The sequence below is a fragment of the Mesitornis unicolor genome, unplaced genomic scaffold, assembly GCF_000695765.1.
Source record: "Mesitornis unicolor isolate BGI_N332 unplaced genomic scaffold, ASM69576v1 scaffold7273, whole genome shotgun sequence".
NCBI classification, from domain to species: Eukaryota; Metazoa; Chordata; class Aves; order Mesitornithiformes; family Mesitornithidae; genus Mesitornis; species Mesitornis unicolor.
In genome coordinates this window covers 48,532-69,329 of record NW_010175240.1, presented here as the reverse complement: position 1 = coordinate 69,329, position 20,798 = coordinate 48,532, and the positions used below count along the sequence as shown (strand labels likewise).

The 20,798-nt window shown below is 38.7% G+C and overlaps 1 protein-coding gene across 1 annotated transcript in view; it reads right to left on the bottom strand.

Moving 5' to 3' along the window:
* LGR4 (leucine-rich repeat containing G protein-coupled receptor 4) overlaps window positions 1-20,798 on the bottom strand; it is a 72,501-nt gene that overhangs the window by 5,768 nt on the left and 45,935 nt on the right. The window contains exons 5-16 of the mRNA XM_010181303.1: window positions 19,756-19,827; window positions 8,890-9,105; window positions 8,152-8,223; window positions 6,344-6,412; window positions 5,694-5,765; window positions 5,536-5,607; window positions 4,760-4,828; window positions 4,295-4,366; window positions 2,695-2,760; window positions 1,564-1,635; window positions 1,235-1,306; window positions 806-931 (exon numbers count right to left, since the gene is read on the bottom strand). Of these exons, the coding sequence (XP_010179605.1) occupies window positions 806-931; window positions 1,235-1,306; window positions 1,564-1,635; window positions 2,695-2,760; window positions 4,295-4,366; window positions 4,760-4,828; window positions 5,536-5,607; window positions 5,694-5,765; window positions 6,344-6,412; window positions 8,152-8,223; window positions 8,890-9,105; window positions 19,756-19,827 (1,050 nt within the window). The remainder of the gene's footprint in view (window positions 1-805; window positions 932-1,234; window positions 1,307-1,563; window positions 1,636-2,694; window positions 2,761-4,294; window positions 4,367-4,759; window positions 4,829-5,535; window positions 5,608-5,693; window positions 5,766-6,343; window positions 6,413-8,151; window positions 8,224-8,889; window positions 9,106-19,755; window positions 19,828-20,798) is intronic.

Below are 20,798 nucleotides of genomic sequence, written 5' to 3'. Positions count from 1 at the left end.
AGGAGGAACATTAGTCCAGAGGACCTCTCAAGGCATTAGTTCTCAAACACAGGTCAAAACCTAAAAAACAATCTGTTGCTTCCATGGGACTGCTAAGGCCTGACACAGATTCCTTTGCTGGCCTTACACAACTTAACAATACCTTCACCTTCATTTTTTCCACTGGATGGTATAGGAAACAATTCCTATTGTTTTCAATTCAATTCCAATTCCTATAAGCTGATGTGAAAACTCCTATTAGCTGATTGAAAATTCAATTTCAATTCCTATTGTTTCTGTCCTATTCCTAGGACTGAAATACTAATATACAGACAGATCTTTGAAAATGCAAAGCAGTTAATAACTGTCTGATCCACCTCCCACTGAAATCAGCACCAGGTTTCCATTTGAATGATTACTGTTACTCTTAACATTTGCCTCCAAGAACTAACAGCATATGTATAAAGTGTGGTGATTATAGAATCAGACACCTGTGCATCTGCTCCAGTCCTCCACACTCCGAAAGACAGATGTGCTCTGTTCAACAACAAATGGAATCCACCCAAACCACTACTCTAAAGTCAGATGATATCTGCCTGAAAAGCAGTGAAGGAAAAATATAAAAGGTACCAAGAAAATTGACTGCAAATGGCTTCTGTACCAGCATACTCAAGTGCCCTTTCATATATTCCAACATTAAAGCCCTACAGGACTCAGCAAAAGGCTTGATTATTTGTCATGAATATTATCTAAGCTGGTTTCATGTAATGTTGCTTGTTACTGTGAAAATAAGCAAGGCACTCTGTAGCATTATTTACCAACATACCGGAGCTTTGCAAAGTTCTTTGCTGCCAAAGCTTCTTTCAACTCAGAATTGCCTGCAAGTTTAAGCTGGTTCAGTCCACTCAGACCTTCAGTTGGAATTGAAGTAAGTTCATTGAAACTTAAGTCTCTGAAATGTGAATATTAAGACAGTGTTACAAAGTAAGTTTGAAGATCATATGGCATACACTTCATGGCAGTAGGAAGGCTTTTCAACATCTGACATTGAGGCAGTGGTCTGGCAAATGCCTGTCAGTGCAGCAGGCACTTTCAAGAATTCTGCTCTGGATACATTCAGCTAGTGAGAGGTTTTGTGACCCACAGAGAGATGAAACATTCCACGGGCACATACCAGTTTTAAGCTAAGAACATTTACTATCTCAGCAGTTTAATGACAGATAGAGGATGGTGCTGCACTAAATAGCTTACTTACAGGTTAACAATAGCTCCAAGAGTGGTGAAAGCTTCCTTATGGATCTGATGGATCCGATTTCTACTGAGGTCGCTGCAATGAATACCAAACGAGATTATTTTAGCAGTTTCATCAAACCTTTGTAACAGCCACTGTACTGAGAAAAAAGCTAAAGTGACAAATGTAAGATGACTTTTGACAGAAAAGCCAAACAACACTCCCATTTCCTCTCTCCCCAGTCAGCCAGGTGCAGTAGCAGCCAAATCCCTTGGTAAGGCAGCTGACATCAGTTTACATGGGAATCAGAAACATTATCGTGCCTTACTCAGCGTGCAAGTATGTACACTTACAGAATACGAAGTGAGGACAGTCCTTGAAAGGTATCCTCTGCGATTTCATGGATTTGATTATGCTGTAAGGAACTGCAAAGTGAAGAAGAATAAACAGAACTTTATTGGCAAACTGGGCTGACTTCAAACCAAGGGATAGCTTGGTGTCTGCCAATACACAGATTTAGCTTTACCAGTGGCAAGGTTTTTCTTGTTTCCCCTTGCAGGCAAACTGTTTAGGTATTTGCTCTGCACTTCACACTAGCCATGCTAATCAACCATGAAGCTCTTTTGTGGCACCTCTGCTCAATCCCAATTCACAACTCATTTAATTTAGAAGAGACTGTTAGTGCAGACTGAATTCTTTCCAAGCTAAAAGTAACACTTTGTCAGCTTTCAAAAGTCATACTGAGATTTAAAACAAATCTACTTAATTCCGCAGGGAAACTTCAGGCATATTCTAATGCTGGGTGCACTTTCATTGCTCAGAACACGTGTTTATGAAAGGGAAGAGTTGACAAACGCTTCAAGAGCTAACGGGCAAATTATACTTCCAGTATAATTTGGAGCATGAAGATATTAAGAGTATAACAGCAAAGGACTGTGAGAAGTCTATTAGCTCCACTCTGGTTACAGGAAAAGAAGCTTGAGTGCAGCAGAGGAAGAAGTAGTAACATATGCAGGCAGAAAAACTGCATAGAGTCTGGAAATCAAGCTTAAGGAGCTTTAAAGCAATGACATAAGGAAAAGCAAAGATGGGTTCTGAATGTGTCTGACAGGTACTAGAGGAAAACACATCTTACACAAGCATAGGCTGATGGTTCAAGAGAACTGAAGAAGAGTGGAAGAGAGAAGACACAAGACGGAAGACACAAATGCTCATTCTATTTATGCGTATAGCAATACTACTATGAAATGCAGGATTAAGGATTCAATCTTTTCTGAGCCACAGGAACAATTAAACTTCAGCTAACTGAGGAAAACACAAGTAGCTGAATTCTCTGTCCAGCACACTCTTCACATGAAATAGTCATAGTATCTCTCGCTGGCCTTTATCTTAGACTTGTACTTAAAATCAAACATGAAGCAAAAATGTTTCTAGAGACTTAGACTTAGCATATTTAAGAGGTAATAACATGAATTTCTACTTACATTTCTTCCAGGGAGTGGCAGCCTTTAAAACTTGGGAGGTCCTTTATAATGTTGTAAGACAAGTCCCTTCAAAACAGAAAATTAAAGAAAGCTGCTTAGTTCAACTCTCTTCTACTTGAAACATCTCATCATTTGTAACTATTAAATAGATTGGCAGAAAAATCTTCCCATTAATAACATTCTGTAGAAAAACTAAGGGCAGTTAAGAGAAAATCAAAAAGGGAATCACAAGTGTGATCTCTCCACAGTCATCCTAACTGACCCCACTATGCACTTTGATTATACATATATACACAAAAATGTAGAAAGACATAACTTGCAACTGTCAGTAAATAGCAGAAGGTTGTCTGTACAACTCTGTAAAATGCTGATTCATTGCCTTTTATTCACTCTATTCATGTAACTCTTTGAATAACTACATTTCAATATCTCTGTTCCTTTCTATCTCTGAACTCAGTGAACAATTTTATTTTATTTTTCTACTTTCCTGAAATATTCAGCCAGCGATATAAAGCAAGTAAGTGTGGAAAAAAATTAATGCCAAAATTCTCTATTTGGCAAATATTAACAACTGAAATTAGCGTTCAGCAATTGAAAAGTAACAGAGAAACAGGCTGCACCTTTGTAGTGACTTCAATAGCTCATGAGATCCCCCTCCCAACCAACATTTTTTATTCTATAGGCTTTCAGCTCTGCATCTAGATATATGACTATCCCAAAACCATGCGGTACAAATTCCCTGAATTCTGAGAGTAGTAATCTAAAAAGGTTTATTGATAATTTATTTTTTTAGGATAAACAGGATAGATGGCATGCAATGAAGGAATTTGGAGGAACTTCTGATTTAGTGTGCTGGGATCTCCTTATGTTCAGAATTTTCCATGAAGCACAAAAGGAGAATAGAATCTTCCAAACATTCTTCAAATTTCTGCTCAAAACAAACTGCCATTTGAAAATAAATCTTACCTCATCATGCTTTCCTCCAAGTTTTTCTTCTATAAAACAGAAGAATTTTCTCCTCCATTTTGCAGCACTTGCTTTCATTACAAAGTTTCCTACACATATCCTTTGTAAACACAGCTTTGCCTCTCCCCACAATGGTTTCTTTTCCCAGTTTCTAATTTTTTTTTGCATTTATTTTAACACATCCTTACTGCGCTTTCTCTTTTGCTTTTCTGTGTTACTGTCTTTTTCCTAATCCTTATCTCCATTTTCCTTGGTTCCTAATGCTCTCTCCTGTGTTCTCAAACACAAAATGTCAAAACACTACTCTTACCTCTTCCTTAACCTCTGACTGTAGATGTTTACTGTTAAGAATGAATGGTGGCAGAACAAATCTGAAGATGCAAAAGCCATTCAACAGCACCACTTTACATATCTTCTATAACATATGAAAGAAATACAGTGCCTAAAGTGGACCCTGTTTCAGGAATATAAGGCATGAAACCAACTCTGCCATGAGTCTTGATTTGAAGAATCCAGAAACCAGAATCAGATTTCCAACTTTGATAGAACTATTAGGATGAGCAATTCTATGCAATACTTTTGCTTTAAATTTCTTTCAAAACATATTGATGCAGATGAAAATGTGTATACTTACAAAGTTCGTAGCACCCTTTGCTCTTGGCATAAATTAACAGGAATACTGATTATCTTGGTCCCTGTTAGAGTTCTGTGGAAAAAAAAAAGCTTCATTATTGATGATAGATGGTATAACAAGCATATGCAAGAGCAGAAGTATGGTGCCCCAGCTGCTGGGGTGCTAGATTCACCCACCAATTCTTTTTGTTTGTTTGTTTTTAAAGAGGCCAACCTTTCTGGTTTTTATTTCTATTGGGGGGGTTAGTATCAATGGTCTTTTCACAGGGTGTTGTCAGCTTACCCTATTAAAAAAAAATTAAGCAGCACCCAGGTATGACAGTAAGAAAAGCGATATAATTACATTTATTAACTAGAAAAGAACATATATGCACTTGCTCTCCAGATCCATTAATCATATTTCAATCACTTCACAAGAGGCAAACTCAAGAATTTATAGGAAATTATTTCTGTGAAAGATACTTACAAACTCTCCAGATTAACGGTTCCTGTCAAATTAGGAAACCACTGCACCATGCTGGCACCTCGAATAACACTAGAAAAAACCCACAAAAATTAGTTGTAAACTGTTATGCAAGAAAAAAAAAAGTGACATTCAATTCTGCTCTCAGGTGGATGTTTTCACTAAGGAGACATTCTAACATCCTTATTGCTTTTAAATTTTTACACATGAAGATAGTCTTCACACTGCTTCTTATACAAGTAATTTATGTAATTAATTATTCATCCATTAGCGGACAACTGGGATTCATTAAGCTGGAAAGAGCTGTATCAATATATTTATGAAAAAGGCATAAGCTCTTAGGTAGATTGCAGTTCAAAGTCTGAAGTCCCAATCCATTTTGCCTTCTTGTCACCCCCCGAACTGATAGCTTTTGAGAATGTGCATGCACTAACCTGCAAAACATTCACACAATGTATATCCCTGTTCAAAAACCACCTAGCACACGTTGCAGTTTGCTTAAGTAAGAACCTGAGCATTTGCCTGAGGTTGTGTCTTATTCAAGGTAACAAAGATTAACAAAAAAAAAAAAAAAGAGAGAGAGAAAACATAAAACACTGTAGAGCAGATTTCTAGAGCTTCTCAAGAAACTGGATTTTCCCAGCAATAACAATGTTTAGAAAAGCTTACTGCAAAAAAATTAAGATAAGAAGCAGTCAGAAAATGTTGTTATTTTGAGTTCTTTGCCACAACATTTCATATTTACTTGTTGTACTATGTAGTTGAGAGACGATACTTACAGGGAATGCAGATCTGACAGATTCTGAAATGCTGAGCTCCCCACAAAAGACAAAGGATTATCATACAAATGTCTGGGAAATGAAAAACATGTTTCAATCGCTGTTCTTTCAGTCACTGTCTGCTAAAGACTAAAAATAGATGCAGGAAAATTACTTACATCGTTCTTAGAAGGGGGTTTCCTGCAAACGCACCATCAGGAATTATGGAAATGTAGTTACTGTGAAATCCCCTAGAGATATTAGCAAAGAAGAAAATCAACATTTAAAAATATACTGCCAGTAGATTGAACCAATAGCCATTTTCTTCACACCTACTCAATTCCCAGTCCTGCCAAAAATAGGACTGTAGTTAAACAGGAGCAAGTCAAACTTAGCTTGGAAGGCATGATTTCTGTCTACTGCACATCAGCTAAACTGAAAATATTTCATTAGAAAGAAACCGTTCTGTCCAAAACATGATCCCGTGTGTTCTCTCTTCTTCCTCTCCTCTTCAGGAGGGGACAGAGAAAACATGTGTGATCAGTGAATACTTAATTCTCCTACTGGAGGCCAAAACCAGCTCACAATTAAGATCTATGCTAATGGTTCTTCTGAATAAATTGCCTGCTTATGTAACTCATTTTCAATAGATTGCCTCTCTAGCTGATGATTATATTTCCCTTTAATTATAGCATCACTTAGCATAACTTTATCTGATCTAGGTTGCTGCATAATGAAACAAGCATTCTTAAATCTGTGAATTCATTTTCTCTCATTTATGAGAAGGAGAAAGAAAACTGGGAGAAAGGGGATAGTAAGTAATACTCACAACTCCTTTAGACTTGGGAGTGCTTTTATGGCTTCAGGGAACTCTACCATGTTATTGTAATTTAAATCTCTACAAGAAACAAAGCAGGAAAATGATAAAATTCTTAATAGCGATCATGAATTGTTAAAATAATCTTTACTTAACACAATTCAATTAAAGTAAAAAGTTCTCAGAGTATCTTTAACTAGACTATAGAATAAGTTGATTTTAAACTTCATTTTAGTCTTCTAATTTTTTACATGCTCTATTAACCAGCTATTAACTTAGGTAAAGTATTTAGTAATTATCCAGAAGATTATTCACATTAACTCAAATGACATTTCCTTACAGCAAAGGTCAGTATTTTTCAACACTTCGCAGATTTTTCTTCAGCAGAATTCACATGAAAAAGAACTAACATTTCAAAGTTTTTTTAAAAAAGTAGATACAAATGACTACTCTTTATTAGCTTACTCAGAAAACTTCTTTCAGGTTTTATACAATAAACAGTAAAGCCATTTAAAGTTTAAGCCATTAGGCAATAGCAAACCCTGTGGCAAAACCACTTATGAATACTGAACAGAAGCAGAGGAAGATCTCACCACACCAAATCACAGGGTGACAGGGATCTGTTGAAATCTCAGTTAACCTATCATCGCTCTAGTAGTAACATCAAGACCAGTGAGGCCTTTTTTCTGGCTAAAGGGATTCCTCATGAGAGGGAAAATCATTTTGAGAGCCTTGCACCAGCTGTGCATGTTTACATAGCACCTAATTACTACTAAATTGAGGTTCTAAGAGAATGGCAAGGTAGCTGCAGTAAGCAGCATTCCTGGACTCATCTAAACTCCTCACATTAACAGAGGTGGTCATCACTGGTTTGCCCTTGCCCTCCTTAATTTGTTTTATATATTTAACATTCTCCTAAGCATAACAAAATACACCTCTGAAGGAAATACCACTTATCAGATATTCACTGAGTGAGCTGAAGGGAAATGAGGAATGTAGGACAAAAGCCATTTCTCACCAAGGAGGCACTCTGGAGGTTGAGGAGTACTGCAGAGCTAGGATCTGGCCGCTATGGACACCCAGTGCTGGGGGGAGCATGAACTGGACAACAGGCACAGGGCGTAGGGAAAGTGATGCTTCCCACCCCCATGCCATTTTTATCCAAAGGAATATAAGACTCACTGTTTCAGTATCTGCTAGTATTTGATGTGAACTCAGGTGACTCTCTTGTACAAAAGGCTGGCAGCCAGGAGCCAGGCTGTTTTCTACCAGCCTGCAGGAGCCACAGGGACATGCGAGCAACAGCCTCCTGGGCAGGCAGTGGTGCCCATCCGGTACGGGAGGAACAGTGGAGAAACAGCCTACTGGGGCCCTCTGAGAAACCTCCTATTGTCACAGAACAGTTTTGGCAGTGTATTGCAAATATGCTTAATCCTACAGTAAATCTGAGAAAAATATTTGTCCCTTATCACCAACAGGGCCATGCAAACACTCCTGATATATTTCTCTGACTCAGTAGAGTACTATGCAAAGATACATCAGCTAAATCAGGGCTAGGAGCATTAGAGCAACATCATCCAGTGTGACATTTCACCTAGGCTAATATTTACCTGCTTCTCAACATAGTTAATTAGTTTTGGTGGAGCAATGCACTGATACAAGCCTTCAGTTCCGAAACCTGAGCTGGGCCTAGGTGTTGGTGGTATGTGTTGTGTGGTGCACACAAGCCTTATTCAGAAAATCTTCACCATACCAGAAGGGTAACCTCAATCACGCTGGGAACGAGACAAACACTGAACAATTTTAAGAAGCATACTTACAAGGTTTCAAGGTTGTCTAATCCATCAAAACAGTGTTTTCCTATAGTTTTTATTTTATTGTTATGAAGATGTCTAAAAAAACAAAAACAGAACAAGTATGAAAACAAGTTAATGATTTCACAAAGTTAACAAATCAGCAGATATTTCTGTGAAATCAAGACAATTAAATGGTTTAGAAAAAACATTGCACGGGGTTATTATGCAGAAAAATGTCATTCCCTTCCAAACAGAAATATTCCATCCTCATATAGAACAGAATAGAGTGCCTGCAGTCAAGACAACCTATTTTAAACCTTTACACTCTGTGCAGAAGTGTGATAAAAATAGGATTTAAACATAAATCAAACTAACATTTCATACTCATTCTTGCATGATTTTTAAGACTATACAGAAACCGGTCTGTGGCAGAAAATATTGTTGTCTTTTAGTATCTCTGAAAGCCTTCTCTGACAACCATTGGTTTGAAATATTCATTACTAAAATGAGATGTCACAAAAACATAGAGCAATCTCACTACCCATACCCGTTTGACTTTCTATTTAGGAGAAAGTCTTTAGCAAGCCTTCAGTAGGTGGTCCAATATACATATTATCATCTTGTGTTGGTGGTACAGGCTGATACTAGAAAACTGAGCTAAAACATAACAAAACACCATTTTCAGTGCCAACCTAGATTAATCAAAACTGTAACTGATGAGATAATGAAAGTGACCTACGAAATACAGTTGGAAATACTCACAGAACAACAAGACTTGAAAGGTTTGTAAATGCATAGTTGGGAATGTGCGTTATTTTGTTGAGAGCCAGCGTTAGCGCCTGCAGAGAGGGGAGATTGCTCAGCGGATAGATGGGAACTTCTGTCAAACTGTTGTCATCCAACCAGAGGTGACGCAACTGCACCAGACCCTCAAAACTGTCTTCTGGTATGGCAGTAATATGGTTAGCATCTAAACGCCTACATTAAAACAGAAAAAAATTCACAAAATAAACTCACAAACTACAGATAAGTAAAAATATCAATTGAAGTCCTATTACTCCATATTATTATGGAAGCTTAAATATGCTTTACTGAAATACTTAGTATCAGAAAGTTTGAAGGTTTACTGAATGACACATGAAGGCTCTTTCAAGGCAAATGAAGGGCCCATAAAAGAAAGCTTCATAAAAAATTTATCCTCAGACATTTTTAATAAAACATTTTAACAAATTCATGTGATTATATTAAGCCTAACAAAGTTAACTGGTAACTCTTCAGGCATCTCCACCCACAAACCCTGCAACTGCTAATGCTGGAATAAGTCTTTAAAATGGTAGCTTGATATTGTACCAAAGATTGCAAAGGCATCTACTCATTTGAGCTGACTATCCCTATAGTTACATTGTTGATAACATCATATACTGTTACATGCTTTGTTTGGTAGTACTGCTATACAACTTAAGTGACTACTTCAGGGAACAAGAGTATCAAAAGTAGTTCTTGAACAAAGTCAGAGTTAGGAATTATTGTGGCAGATGAAACATTATATCATCAACTAAAACTGAGATATTTCTTTCGCTCTTGCCCCTGATCCTTTCTAGCATGCTCCACAACAAAATGCAAAATAGCACATCAGCACCGTTGACTATTGTACATTACTGGATTTGCCATCACAGTTTTTCAACAAACTCTGACCATAAACAGCGGTAACATATGTGGAAAGCAACTTCTCTGTCTTTCACACAGCAAGTCAAACCACTAGCAACAATTAGTCCTGCTACAGTTACCGGCTCACCTATGCTATTGGGTTTCACAGCTGCTTCAGGTTTCAAAGCATCAAAAAAAAAAAAAAAAAAAAAGACGACTCCACACCTGGAAACCTAGGAGGCCAAAATGCACATCCTCAGCTCCGGCTCCAGATGTGAAGCCCGCACAAAGGGAGGTGCAGGTGTTACTGTCAGAGTCTCACTCAGAATTCTTATCCATGAAAACTGACAAAGCTGATAACGGCAAATCCTTGTCTGATGGCTTTGGCAGCGACAACATCAATTCTTGTGCAAAGTGACATGTGCTTCTTCCTCATGCGATACTCTCTGAACCAATTTGGTTTTTCATCTTCCTACATTAGCAGCAAAGTTACATTGGAGAGCATCACTGGCAACCAGGGCAGACAAAAGGCAGAGACAGAGACCACTTCAGGTTTGTCTACACTATACCACATACCCAGATGCATTGGGGGTGAAACTGGAAAGTAACCCATACTAAAAAGCTTAAGCTTGGATTTACACAGGTAGAAGCCCCAGAAATGGGCAGCGGCAAGGGATGTCCCAGGAAGAAGCGAAACATTAATAAAGCGCTATTCTTCCTAAGGTGATGAGAGGAAAGAGCAGCAGCGAAAGCCAACAAGATAAAAACTGGACTGTAACAGAGCCAAGCTAATGTAGGGCTGAGACACAGCAACAAGCGATGTTTGACTGTCTTCTAATCTAGAGGCTATCTTCTCTAGGTCAACACACAGCTGAACTGGAGTGACTTTGCTGCAAACATGGAAGGAAACACCTTGCATAACTGCTTTGAAATGACTAGTGTACCAGCCATGGTATATGTGCTGCTCTCTGGTGAGATAAAACACGTCTACGCTCCTTGGTTAGCATCAATGTTCATTACGATACAAATCAGCACAGGTTTTGAGTTATATTAAGTATTCACCATGTTTCTAAAGTCATGATCAGACATGCTCTTGAAAGTCTAGCTGGGTTAGTTTAAGAAGTCGTTGCTTCCAGCCATTCATCCCATCCCTCTCTGGGCTAGCACAGTGGACCAAGTAACTGTGCTACATTTGTCCTTGGGCACAGGCACAACAGCCTGAATATTATTTAAAGTGCTTCTGGACTCTAACACTTAAAGGACGTGCTGAATTCAAAGGAAGACGACAAGCTTGATCAAGAATTAATGCACTTAATCTACTTCTGTGAAAAGGAGTTTTGTTGTTCTGATGTACATAACTTAAATATTTCAAATTATTAGGGAAAAAGAGTCAGCAGCTGAATTTGCATGTAATAAAAAAAAATCAAGGAATAAATCAAATTAAGCAACAAATATGCCAACACAAATGGGAACTTACAAAACTGTCTGCAGTCAAATGCTCTCTCCTAAGATAAGTGAGGTGCCATTAGCTCTAAAGCTATACATCAAAGAGCTAATTCCTATGGTTCATATACTGGCATCCCCTTATCATTTGCCCCATGGTCTGACAGGTGTGTATGCTATTCAGTTTGAATGCTTTTAGGCTGCACTGAGACTGGAACATTTCAGATAAATTAAATGTCTGATGATAATAAAGAAAAAAAAATAAGGGGGGAAGGAAAAAAGCCTGCGGCTCTGCTTTAGAAAAGAAAATCAGCGAGAAATTACCTGTCTTTCTTCTCTCTCCTAAATTCACACACCTCCATGAAGATCAAAAGAATTATTTTCCAGTGGAATAAACATATCCAAGTCTCCTCTTCAACGAATTTCTCCCTGCTCCCCCTCCCCCCTTTTTAAATTTTTTTTTAAGAGAAGCAGCATACTCCAGAGGCAGGCCTCAGTCCTTGTGACTACTTATCTATGCCTATGTTTGCACTTTCACTGTGTTCTCTGCTAAACTCCATTTATTCAAGCAAACACCAGAGACCGTTAAAGCACAAGATGACCAGAGGAAGGACAGATGCACACAAGGGAGTCAAACTGTCAGCCAGGGAGAACAAAGAGGTCCATGGAGAAGATGATGGACCCTTCATCCATAGCTTGCTTTGCCAAGACCTGTGTCCCCCAGTGCAGATGGATCAAGTACCCAAGTAACTCTGCATCTTAAACCGAGAGCTCTCCACAGCCATCCAAGGCTGTCGTCTGCATATTCTCCTGCCCACAGCAGTAAATGAGAAAACATTTGGCATCATCTTAACAATCGCAATGTCTGAATAGAGCTGAAAGTAATTAACAGTGCTAAACCATAAAGCCAAAGTAGAGGAGAAAGACAGGACCTCACGCTGTGATTATTTGTGAATCCCAGTCTCCATTTACGAGCAACTGGAGATCTCTGAGCTAGCTCAAGGTTTTCTCAGAGGCCAACGGATAAATCAACAAAATCAATGAAAATGGATGGTTTGCCCAGAGTTCACTGAGACGCACTTACAGTTTTAAAGGGAAAACCTGCAATTTACAAATCTTACAGGAACAAGCAAGGATCAAAAAAACTGAAGTGGGTACTATCATGATTAGCAAAAAATATTTTTGGTGCTGGATTTCTGTTAGTTGTCATGCCTCAAGACTCGTTTTTAACTAATTTGGCCATTTGTGCCTCATCCACATTTTCTGTTCCTTCATGCCTCTTAGTGTAAGGCCAATGTGCCACAGTTACTTCTTCTTCCCCCCCCTCCCAAACAGTCAAAGCTTATGTTCAATGCAGAAAACACAGCTGAAATGCTTCTGTTTAATGTGATATGCATATAATGGAGTACTTTGTGAAACAACAGAAAAGCAAATCTAAAATATTCATCAACTTCCATAAAATACTACAACTGAGGACCACACCTTTTCTTTAAGATGGGATAAAGAAGTATTCACTAGCTCCAATAACTAGCAATGTACAAGTAGTATTCCTCACTTGGACTGAACTTTGTAAAAGACTTTTCCATTAAAGTGTTAAAGATAAGACTATGTTCTTTAAATTAGAGCTTGCAGCATGTACTTAAATTCCTTAATCTTTCAGAAGCTATTCCAACTCCAGCTCCCCTATAGGCACTGGCTTGTGAGATCTTTATATTTTAGTCTATAAATTCAGAGTTCACTTTTGGAGCTGTCGTCATCACTCATTACCTGTCAGGCTCCCTCCTCACACAAACTCCAAACTCAACGAGAATAAAGAGCAGGAGGATGATAGAAACCTATATACTCAGCAGCTCTTATATCAGTATTTGACATATTGTTAAAACAATTAAAGAACATAGCAACTTAAAGGTCTTCAAACAATTAACTCTGCTTTAAGGAAACTGTAAAGCTAATACAAAGTCCTACCAAAATTCATCTGAATAAAAATTCCAAAGTCTAACACACACACACACACATATGAATTCTTTATGTTTCTATAGCAATATAAACACACACAAAATTACCATTCTGACTCCAGCGTATTTCAAATTTCCATAAAGCTTTTCACAACAAATCACAGGCCAGGCTTGCCAGCAGTACACCAGTGTATGGAGAGCAGATGCCTGGGCGGTGGCACAGCACGACATCCAGCTTCTTTTTTTAATACATTACAGCAGAGGGATGGCAGGAAGAAAGGATGCCTTGGCCGCACAGGTAGTGTCACAGCACAGGCAGGCTGTGAAAACTGCAGCCTTGCGTGATCCCAGCTGGTCTGGAGGGATCAGGAACACAAGGGCTAGAGCTGAACTTCCTGCAGTCTCTCCAGGCATGTTATGGTCGACCCTTGCTCTGCTGGAGCAAATCACCAGCAGCAAACTAGTGGCCATCGCTGCAGATGCTCCCCGAGGACTTGGCCATGCCCCTTGCCATGAAGCCCTCCTGGGTGTTGCAGATGCAAGGTACATCTCATAAACCTCATCTTAGTATTAATATTATGAATGTACTGCCACAGATTTTGTTAACGCTATTTCCCAGGGAAGAGGAGACCATCACAGATTTGTTTGCAGCTGCTATCCCAGTCTCGCTAGGTCTCATGTGTGACCACACTCAGCCTTCCAGGCTTCAGCAACCCAGAAAATTTAACAGCCTTGTACTAATAGCAAGAGTTTAACATTCATGTTAATAAAAGGAAAATCATTGCCGACTCTTGTGTTAAACCACTTCTGTTCAATAGCAATTGTTAAAGAGCTTTGCTCTTTAAAGTGCTCCTTCAAAAACCACAAATAAATCACTCAAATAACTCTGGAGTAGATTTCTAGGTTTTAAAGTTGAGTACTGATAAGGCTGGTACCCAGGAAATCCTGCTACAATGCAAGGCAATAAGCCCACCATGTTAACGGAGGTACTTTAAAATACTCAGTGCGTTTGCTCACCATATCGAGCAGCAGCTTTCTGCACCTTGTGTGTCAAGAACATCAATACAAGGATTTGCTTTATTCAAAGACAAATTTGCAGCAGCTCTCAGAAACTAATGATACACTCCAAAGCTATTTCAACCACTAGTACTGGTGTGCCAGCATATCTATTTCTTCCATTTAAACAGTTAAGATGGTACCAGTCAGAGATCACACCGTTTGCTGCAAATTACCCACAGAGGATTCAGCTGATCCTTACCTGCATGTGGTGGAACTTCCACCATCCCAGTCAAGTTTCTGATCATTCTGTTTCTAAACAAGTTCTCCATTTTTATTTAAATATTAGCAATTTCTTAAGCAAGCCCAGACTGTTAAAAAAGGTTACAAATATCCCAGAGACTCCTGACATTTAAAGGTGAACATGGTGCAGAAAAATGAGGCTCTTGTCATTCAGCAAGTAGTTAAAGTTCATGAAGCAGTACATTTAAACTGCTGTACGTTTAAAGATTTTTTTTTTCCAGCATAAACATGCTCAGGAGAGCTCTTATACATACTTTTAAAAAAATGCAAGGGAGAAAAGCATATTCAGCATATTTAATTTTGTATTGTTTTTGCAGGTTAAAAAGAAAATGTGTATGTATTTCTCTTTCCCATTCTGGTGCCAATAATTTAATCCTACAGTTTAACACAGACTCGGGTGAGGGCTGGTCCCCTTTAACAACAGCACAGCAGGAAACTAGAATACCTCTGCAGAAGATGATCTGTTATAAGCAGGTTAGTTGAAACACCTGCCACTGTTAAAGGTCCATGTTACATATAAGACCATACAATGCTGCTTAACTTCATCTACTCATCGCTGTTATTAACCTCTTCCACAGACTCCCAGACAAGATTATCCTTACAGATAATGTAATGTACAGACCTGTCCTTCAAACCTCTATAATCCCACATCACAGAATTATCAAGAAAAGCCACGAAACACACTAAGAAAAAAATAGCAGAATTAGAACAGAACTCTGTATTTTTTGTGTTTTGCTCCAAATTCAGGAACGTCCCTTCTGACACCTTTTAACATGCTTATGGTTTATGTTACTAAAATTGTTGTCACCAATGTGAATTACCACGTAAAGCTGTGCAGTTTCATTATGATGCCAGCTGAATATTTCTATATATGATTTGAGGCTTGTTCTTTATACAAATACAGATGTAACTCTATCTGTATAAGGTACTATTTTTAAAAGTTAAAAGCTGGAAATGCAAGCTCCTCACCTTTTTTTCCTCCACATTTTTACTCTGCAAAGCAAGATCCTGTTCTTGTTTCTCTCAATCCCACACTAGGACCCCAGTCTTTCCTGCCTGGGCCAAGCCGATTCCCTCTCCCAGAAAATATAATCACATTCCAGTTCAGCACGTTCATGCCTCCTGCCTCATCCTGCCCCAAGCCTGCTCCAGCCCTTGGAGATAGGCAAGCAGACTGCAAAACTGGTTCTGATCCCGCAGCAGAGGCTGCGAGCAGACTGAGCTGAGGAGCCAGAACTGCCAACCCGGTACCGCAGAAAATGACTGCTGACCACATGCATGAAGACACAGCCTGCAGCACAGGTGAACACCCACACGAAGAGAAAGGCAGAAGCTATCACAGTTGAGCACCATGCTGGCAGGCACCCAATCCCCACCATTTGGGAATCTGGCACAGCAGCGTAGCTGCAGTGCTTTGAACTATTGCTGCAGGATGCTCTAATATTCCCTGCATGTGGGGACATGTGCAGGGACAGTAACTCGGCGATTCCTTAACTACAATTACAGTAAATAGTCTCAGATACATCAGTAGCTATTGACAAGCTTTCAAAAATTACTCATGGATTTGATGGCAAATACCCATTAAAATTAGGAGCAATTCAGGTTTTTCTGAGTTTAAATGGAATACGGTTCTCCTTTACAAAGCATCTGAAAGCCTTTGTTTAAATAATGCAGTGAGGATTGTACTGGAATATTCTGTGTTATAACTTAAAATTCGTATGTAGCTGGGTTTCTGGGGTTAACCAGAGCAATCCTAAAGTTGCTGCATTTTATAGAACCATTTTACAAACCCCCACATTGTGGGTCAAAGTTCAGAATAAGCAGCATTACTAAGTAAGACATAGAGCCAAATACGCTAAGGCTCTTAAAGAAGTGACCCTCTGAAACGGCTTCCCAGTCCTCTCGGGCTCTGCACACGCTGCTGGAGCTGCACATCACTTAACTACCTCTGGCTCTCCATGCAACCCTTGGGTCATCCTCAGCCCTCCTCACCAATACAATTTCCAGATGTAACATACAAAGGGCACCACTTCATTACTTTGTCATAACAAATACATGTTTTGCAGTAATTGAAACGCACTGAGACTCTTGTTTACATTTGTGAAGCTCCTTATTTATCAGTTTTTCTGCTACCAAAGGCCATGGGCACAAGCTGGGCAACCGATGCCTTCTGCCTCAGTAGTGCAACCCCATGGTCCCAGATATCACAGCATCTTGCAATCAAAGAATCCATCCTGCCAGATAAACTTTTCTGGAGCGCTAGACAGTGAGTTTCCACTCAGTAAAACTCTTATCGTTTTGCTAAATTTCACTTCCACAAGTAAGAACTCTATTCTAACTCTCTTTCAGAGGCCAGAGCTGAGAGAATATCCAAAGTAAACAGAAAATAAAGAGCTGTCCTTTAGTATTCTGAACCAGGCTGGCCACTCACCAGCTGTAATATAAACACCAGAGATCGTGAAGCTCCTGTAACCATCTTCTTTATTTCCACCCAGGTATGTTTACTGGGCTTGTTAATACACACAGTGTGGTAACCGTCGTCCTACGCAGCTAGAAATTGGAGCACATTAAGAGAGAAACTGGACAGTTCTACAGGAGTTGCAAACCAAATTATTATCAATATATGATAAAGTTTTATGAGCCAGTAATTTGTGTCTTCACCATGAAAAAATCCCCCTAAAGCCTACCTCAGAGCGAACTGGGAAACTGCCAGAAGAGAGTCAGTTAGGCGATGTTCAAACTTGCAGGATTTGGATGGAGATTATATATTAAAAAGGCAGAAGCAGGTTTTCTAACATATATTCTACAAAGAGTTATTTGTTTTAAAAGGAGGTCACAGCAGCTCAGGAACTTTAAATCTATTTTTGACACAAATTCCTTGGCGGGGGACACATTTTTTTTCTTTCTAAAAAATTACTAAAGCAGCATGCTGGCATTTGTATTTCCATGCTCACACACAAAATTCAGAGGACCAGTTATACACTCCTCTTGCCAGAAGGTGCTTCCTACATTAGTAGGGGAGATGCATAAATACACTGCAGTTTTATGAGTGATGTAATAAACTGAAAGTTTTCCTGAAATTCATTAAAATGACAGAAACACATTCTAGTGAAGCAAACTGCCTAGGAAAAATGCTTCCCACTTTTCACTACACTTGTCTCAAAACCCAACTTCTTCTTAAATTGCTGCCAATTCTAACAAATTAATGTGGTCTGGCAAAATAGACAGATATCCCTCTCAGGAACGACACAGAGCCTGATGCACATCCGTATCTTTCTGAGCTTCTGGCACAGACGGTCAATGAGTTCCAAACTGGATTTGCACATTGTATTTCTAAGAGTAACTCTTAAAACTCAATATGGTATTTCTCAGAAAAAGAAGTAACAAGTAGCTTGATACTTATTAACCCAATTCCCTGCTTTTCCACCTTCCTAAAATTGATACAGTTTGTCATTTGCCTATGAACAGTCAAGTTCCCAGAAAGGGAATCCTTATCACCATTTAAATTATTACTATTATACTTTAATTACACTGATGTTATGTCATGTGATTATACTGGTTACATTATAAAATATTACATGACCATCTCATTATTTTTTTCAACAAAATTCTTTCAAAAAAATTTTTTTTTAAATGGCTCTACCATCATCTTCTTTCCAATCATATTAAAATACATAAATTTAAAAAAAAGATATGCTAGCCTACTTTACACATTCATTATTCTTCCTTTAGTTTTGTCCCTTTCCTTTTGCACATAAAATTATCACCAAATCAGCAACTGGAGATTTAACATTTTAAACTTCAATTAGAGAATAAACATTACTGTAACTAAGTAGAGAAAAAAGCACGTTCATCAAAAATGAAATCGATGATTTGCAGACAACAGAAGTATATACTAAAGCAGTTTCTTTTCTCACACCACAGAAATGCTGGAAGCCAGGAAGGAGTTCTGTTCTGTTGGTTTTTTTAAACAATTACTAAAGGGTCATTCAAATCATGTCATTCGAAGGATTTTTATTACACTGCATAGCATTTGCACGAAGCAGACTGAGGCCCTCGGACCAAGCTGTTCTCTCTTCTACACACACACTCTAAACGAAGGGGAAATGATAACATTAAATCTGCGACATGGCTGCCAATGAAAACTGCATCCCTCCTATCCCTGGATCCAAAAACACGGAAAAATCCACGCAAACTCCTGGCATCAAAACGTGCTGCTCCGTGGCACTACGAGCTGTGCGCTCCCCACTGAGTTCAGGAGATCCCCACTGCTCAGCAGCCCAAGAGAGGCAGGGCTATGGCCCGTCCCTGCACTGCACAGGCTCCTGCTCCCAGCAGGGTAACCTGCAGCCAATCTCGTTCTGCTCTGTGCTGTTTTCAGATGGTAAAGGTGGGAATACCCAAGCAACTACGAGAAGGTAGTGGCCAAGATCTAAGTTTAGGGAAGGCAGAAACCACCTTTGCAAGACTTGTGCAACAGTCTGCAAAGCTATTTTGCAAATCTTTTTTTTTTTTTCTTCTTTGCAAAACTATTTCATGATCTGATACAACACAACAAAACAGGATTTTAGGCCAGAAACCTGAATTTTGGCACAGAGGGAATAGATAATCTGCCCTCTCTTTCTGTAGGTAAGCAGAAAGCATGAAAACTTTTGAAGCTCTTCCCCCTCCACCTCCTCATCACAGTGATAAGCATCTACCACCTAGTGAGCTCTAGCTATTAAGGTTTGATTAAGATGCTTTATAAAACATAACAAGTAATGAGATAGTATAAGCACATACGAAATATCTTATGAGCAACTAGCAATAATGTCTGAGGTGTTCATAACTGTCTGTGTGATTTCAACACCTTCCAGTAAAACCAATTCGACGCACGTCTCAAGCAATACTCCTTCCCAGAAACCCCTTTTTCTCCTCTGGGAACAAAAGACTTGGGCATGATTCACTTTTGCAAACATTGTAAAATCGCTGAAACACCTTAGGACATGCAAGAAGGATGATAAATGTCTAACTCCACCACAGCAATCTTGTACCTGGGTTTGGGTTTTGAAAATACTTGGATTTGGGTCACCTCACCAAAGATGACAAAAAAAATTTCTTATGAACTTTACTCGGGGAAACTTTGCTCCACTTGAAATTTTAGTTTCAGGAAGTCCAGGTATGTTATTACACATACATGATTATACTTCAAAACTATACAGAGAGAAGCAAACAGGTACAAAGTGATTGAAAGTAGAACTTGAAGAACACCACACAAAAAAAAAAGCTAAGTCAGAAAACTTACAAGGACTGCAAACCGCTTAATCCTCTGATGGCCTCATTAGGTACAGTCTTCAGCTGGTTGTTCTGTAGGGTTCTGTAAAAATCCACTGTGTCAGTAAAGTAGAACTTGACAATATTTATCAACAGTAGAGGTGACAAAGCCCATGGCCCTGTTACGGTTTCACAGATTTCTAGTGTACATAAAAGCATGTAGAATTATCAAGACCAGATACCCCAAGGCAATGAAATGGTCTATTTCAGTTTTATTTACAACTCATTAATTAACTGCATTAATTTGCAGAGAACAAGCCTCTGACATAATACCCTGAAATTCCCCTGGGAACTCACTGAAGAGGTTGAACAACATAATACTAGTACAAAAGTGCTACAATGAATGATATTTTATTATTTTCTTGTGAAATCATCCTATACATACTACAAAACACACAAACCTTTAATTTTTTTAAAGCCGCATCAATTCACAAGGCATTCACACTCTAATTTACAGTGTGTTCACAACAAAGCACCTCTGGGCAGAACATTAAAAAGAATCAGACTGAAACTAGAGCCAAGCTGAATTAAGTTATACTGGGTTGGTTTTGGTTGGGTCATGGGTTTTTTTGGTGGTGTTTTTTTGGTTGGTTTTTTTGTTTTGTTTTGTGTTTTTTTGGGTTTTTTTGTTTTTTTAAGAACTTCTGCTTAGGACAAGATACTCTGCACAATGAGTTCTTCTATAAAGAGAATGCTTATAACTCATCTCACACATTATAAAATATTATTACACGTAGATGCATACTGGGGTAAAATACAGTTGGACAAGTTAAATTGTTAATCAATATCCAAGTCCCAAATTTTTGAAGAACTGCTAGAATTTTGGGCACCTCCAGTGTTAAGTATCCTGATGGAGATACCTTCAAGCACCTTGACAGAACAAAACAATACAAAACAAAAAAACCAACCAAACAAAACCAAGCAACAGAAAGCTCTCTTTATCCTTAACTAAGGGAAAACAGTCAAAATTAATATTCTTATCTCAGAAAGGAAAACAGGATATGGGAAACAGAG